The sequence below is a fragment of the Rhagoletis pomonella genome, unplaced genomic scaffold, assembly GCF_013731165.1.
Source record: "Rhagoletis pomonella isolate Grant_MI unplaced genomic scaffold, Rhpom_1.0 Rhpom_scaffold_00001, whole genome shotgun sequence".
NCBI lineage: Eukaryota > Metazoa > Arthropoda > Insecta > Diptera > Tephritidae > Rhagoletis > Rhagoletis pomonella.
In genome coordinates, this window is record NW_023458555.1 from 51,232,306 (window position 1) to 51,237,086 (window position 4,781).

The 4,781-nt window shown below is 38.8% G+C and overlaps 1 protein-coding gene across 6 annotated transcripts in view; it reads right to left on the minus strand.

Annotated features, from left to right (window-relative positions):
- Positions 1 to 3,426, minus strand: part of LOC118746080 (peroxisome biogenesis factor 1) — a gene marked incomplete at its 3' end in the record, with an annotated part of 48,844 nt that extends 45,418 nt beyond the window's left edge. Inside the window, 4 exon segments of one of the 6 annotated variants that reach the window (XM_036479858.1) lie at positions 1,815 to 1,918; positions 2,734 to 2,854; positions 3,072 to 3,218; positions 3,283 to 3,426. In XM_036479858.1, coding sequence (XP_036335751.1) covers positions 1,815 to 1,918; positions 2,734 to 2,854; positions 3,072 to 3,164 — 318 coding nt within the window. 6 annotated transcript variants of the gene reach the window in all.
- Between the last annotated feature and the right edge of the window lie 1,355 nt (positions 3,427 to 4,781).

The window sequence follows — 4,781 nt, forward strand, 5'->3', positions numbered from 1 at the left end:
CCGATAACACTCCTTTCCCCGGTAGCGAAGACACTCGAGGCCTTGCTGCTCCCGTATTTCACAAACCACTTGACCCCAGCGAAGCATCAGCATGGTTTCCGTAAAGTGCACAGTAAAACAACAGCACTTAACGCCATAAACACTCAGATAACTCGTGGCCTTAACCGAAACCGTCCCTGTGAGAGAACGATGCTAGGTAGCGTTGAACCTGTCAAAGGCTTTTGACACTGTCAGCCATTCCACGCTACTAGAAGATATAGAGGCTTCCACTCTCCTACAGAGGCTCAAGCGGTGGTCGGCAAATTATCTGAGTGGTCGGCACTCGTCGGTAATGTTTAGAGACAAATCGAGCAAACTTAGAAAAATAAAACAGGGGGTTCAACAGGGTGGTGTCCTTTCCCCGCTACTGTTTAACTTTTACATTTCAAAGCTCCCTCAACCACCAGAGGGAGTCTCGATTGCCTCTTACGCCGACTAATGCTCGATCTTGGCGACTGGGAATGGAATTGATGACCCTTGTTCGAAAGTAAACGGGTATCTCTCCGAACTTTCTCACTTCTTCACTGCAAAGTGTCTAGCCCTCTCCCCTACGAAATCCTCTGCGACCCTGTTCACAACCTGGACGAAGGAGGTTAGGCTACCACTGGGAATTCACGTCGATGGCACACCAATTCCGACGGTGAATAATCCCAAAATACTCGGAGTATCATTCCCCAGCCTGCTCTTCTTCTCTGCGCACGCAACCGCTATTGTCAATAAAGTACAGAGCCGCAACAAGGTCCTCAAGTCAAAGACAAAGAAACGTTGCTGGCAACATACAAGGCAATAGGCCGGAACATCACCTCCACAACGAGGCACAAATGCTCCCCATAAAGGAGCACAACATAATGCTCTGCAAGCAGTTTCTGGTCGGGAGCCACAGAAGTGGTCACCCAAACAGACAGCTGCTTGCAGAGGAGCCCTCGCCTAGGCACGTCAGGAGGCATCTATATGAACTGACGGACGAAGTCCAGAGCTTCATCAGGCAAACTCTGGACCCGTCAGCTTACCGACGGGCCGTGAACGGCATTCACAGGGAGTCAGTCTCGAGTTATGTAGACTCTAGACCTGTGAATGCCGTTCTAGGTACACCACCATCGTCTATGTCCGACGAGACGGAGCTTCATCTGCCTCGGGAGACACGAACAACAATAGCCCATCTTCGCTCTGGCTACTGCAGCAAGTTAAACTCCTACCTAAGTAGATTGAATGAGGATGTGCCAAATGAGTGTCCGGCATGCGGAGAGACCCCACATGACTCGAAACATCTCTTCGCATGCCCGGAAAACCCAACCCTAACGGCTTTGTCCTTGTGGACCGACCCGATAGAGGCTGCACGACAACGACTGAGATATCAACCCATCTGGGCGGGGTTGTTGTAGCCGCATTGCATTGGTATGTACATATTAAATTTTCGTATCTTTAGCAGAAAATAGGCATGAACATGGTTTTATTTTGCAAAAATATACGTTGACATAATTTAACTTAAACGCAGCATATGTATACATGTGTCGCAACACATTAACATGTGCGCTAATGACAAATGCCTTCATTAAAAGAACAAATCATTTAATCTTCAAAGAGGCAAACCACTTGTAAATACAACACTCCGAAATTAGAGAAAAGAATGTGTAAAAATAACAAACAAAATTCATTCATAAACGCTTTCCTTGGACCACTACGGTCAACTTGTACGGTCAAACAAAATCTCTAGTATCTGTAGAGACACATGCAAAGTCTCATTTCGCTCTGCACTATAAATAAATTTCACTCACAATTATTTCCCAGTCCTTGGCCGACACCGGTGTAACGAATACACTCCTCAATGTCAAGACGTCAGCGACGAGCGAGCATTTTACGAAATCATTCTCACATAAACCTAATAATACAATTTAATAAAAATATGATTAATAGCGAAATGAAACATTCAACTTTGATGAACAAGAGTAATTTTGTGCGTCTTGTTCAATTTTCTTGGTGGTTTTTAGTTTATAATACACATGAAGATAAGTGATAGATATTAGTGGCATCATACTTTATTTCATTAAGCGAATGCTATTCTTTTTATACGTATATTTCATATGTAAACAATAAAATAGGTAAAAACAGAACATTAAATGGTAGTGGTCTCAAATTTTTGACGGTTTCAATTAATTGATTATATTCGAGTTAACTAAGTAGAATAATCTATATTTCATATTAAGGTATTTTAAATGCGCAAATTTGAGCTCAGACTTTTGATAAGGTCTCAGTTTTTTTTTTTTGCATTGATTTCAGAGCGTTTATTCGGAGTAATATATGTATATTATAAAAATTAACTCTGCGGTATTTGCTCAAAAATTTCCTTTTCTGAGCTCAGTCGGTCTTTTAGTAAATGAGCGATTTCAAGCCCTGTCTTTTCTATACAAAAATGTGTGTTGTGCAAACTTAAACATACTCCATGCATTAAAGCGTTTCGATTCTTAAAAATTTTGTTAGTATATTGCAATTTAAAAAACCTTAAGTATATAACGTAATATGCTAATGTAACCCAAGCCACCGCAGTATCAACTTGTTAAACTATTTGCAACAAGAGCTGTATTCCCCTATTGGCAGCATATTCAATGACAACAGTTTATATCAAGATGTGCGGTATAATAGGAAATCAATGATAAATGAGACTTTCGAAATCTCTTTTAACATAAAATTTATTACCAATTTCTTTCGCCACCCTGGCATTGATCCCAATTTCTGTATCTTTGACTGCGCCCGCATGTGGCGCCCATGATGCGTAGTGTGTGTGCCCGCTGTACTGTAAGCTTAAGCAGCCAGTATCCTAAATGGTCATCAGTGATGCGATAGTTTTGCGTGTAAAACGAAAGAAAACGGTGTATTTTTAACTTTTGATATAATGGCGTAATGAATAGACTAATCAGCAAAGTACGTCTTAGTAAACATAATGTATATTATCTTCTAAAAATCTAAAATCTCAACTAATTCACTTACAAATCCAGTGTGCCCTTTGGTCAGTGGACGCGTACCGTTGTACTTACGTATGTTGACACCACGCTGTAATAGTTCTCAGGCAGCAGTAGAAAGTTGCTTTTAGTTGGACGGAATACCACCTTAAATGTACGTTTAAACATTTCTTTATCTTGGATCCTTTTAAAAATCGTTAAGTATTTGCTGGTCTCCGCCTTCTGCTGCCCAAATGATCTAGCTTAATTTTAATATACATTAACTCAAAAAGTTGCATTAAAATACTTGATATCTTTCTTTCTAATTGGCATGCCAATCTAAATTCGCTATATTAAATCAAATACCAAATTATATTATCCAATGGCCGCGATTTGAACTTTTGTACTGTGAAATACTTTTATCATTCCTTTATGCATTCGTTCTCATGAGTGTGTTGAGTGTTGCCAGATAGTACATTTCGAGCAAATTAATAATCGTCGCCTGGGTAAGGCCCTGTCTCCACAGGAAAACACTGATGTCGTGATAACCCAAGAATGATAGAATACAAGATTGCGCCGTCCTGGGCGTTGACATTTGTGTACCACAAGTAAACAAAGAATAGAGCGAAAAGAAGAACGAGTTGAAACTGCCAAAGCAGTTCACTTTACAGCGAAAAACGTGTTTTAATTTTGCGGCATAAATGTAGAATACCTACGATTCTCAAATTAAAAAAAATCATATTGGGATCGATGGAGATCATTGAGGTGAACGTAACGATATATATATTTTTTTTTGGGCAACAACAACTACAACAATTATTAAAAGTCAAAGTACAAATTAAGCATGTTTTTTAATTAATATTTCTCGAGAACCCCTCCAAGGATTTGGAAAATTTGATGTTATTTGATAGAGAATTTAATTCTCTTTAATTTGATATACATATTTATACATATATCTTTTATAGTATTCACAAAAATATAATTCTACTTTCTTTTATAGTATTCACAAAAATATAATTCTACTTTGTGAGGGTTATAATCAGATGTGGGCACTACCACAAACAAGCGTGAGCTAAAAGTGAGAATGTGTTAGTGTGCCTAATTCATTTTGCATGCTGTCGTGTTCTCATCGCAGCGCTCTCGCTTGTATACGTACACGCGACTCTTACGCTCTTTTAGCACCTGCTAACTCTCTGCCCATGCCTGGTTATAATCCATAAGCGCGGCCGAAGGCCGCCTACGCAGAAAGGTGTTCTCTGCAAAAGGTGTTCAGCGCCTTTTCTTCGCAACACAGAAAGAGAATTCTACTTTGTGAGGTTTATAATCTATAAGTGCGGCCGAAGGCCGCTTACGCAAAAAGAAGTTTATACACAAAAACCCTGTATACTTTTTTTCCACATTAATTCGATTTTTGTGAAAACTTTAAAAAGGTATATAAATAAATATGTATATCAAATTAAAGAGAATTAAATTCTCTATCAAATGACATCAAAATTGTCCAATTCCTTGAAGAGGTTTTCGAGAAATATTAATTTAAGGAAATGCTTAATTTGAACTTTGACCTTTAATAATTGTAGTAGCTCTTGATTCCCAAAAAAAAAAATATACCTTTATGTTCACCTCAATGGTCTCTATGAATTATATTTTTTTTTTTTTTAATTCGAGATTTGTAGGTATTGTGCATTTGTTCCCTGCAGCAGTATCTCTGCGGGATTGATTAGTTAACTTGCTAATGGAGGCTGATTGGAGCAGAACCAAAATCATTGTCAGGAAATGCTGTTAATATAATAATAGAGAAACATTTCG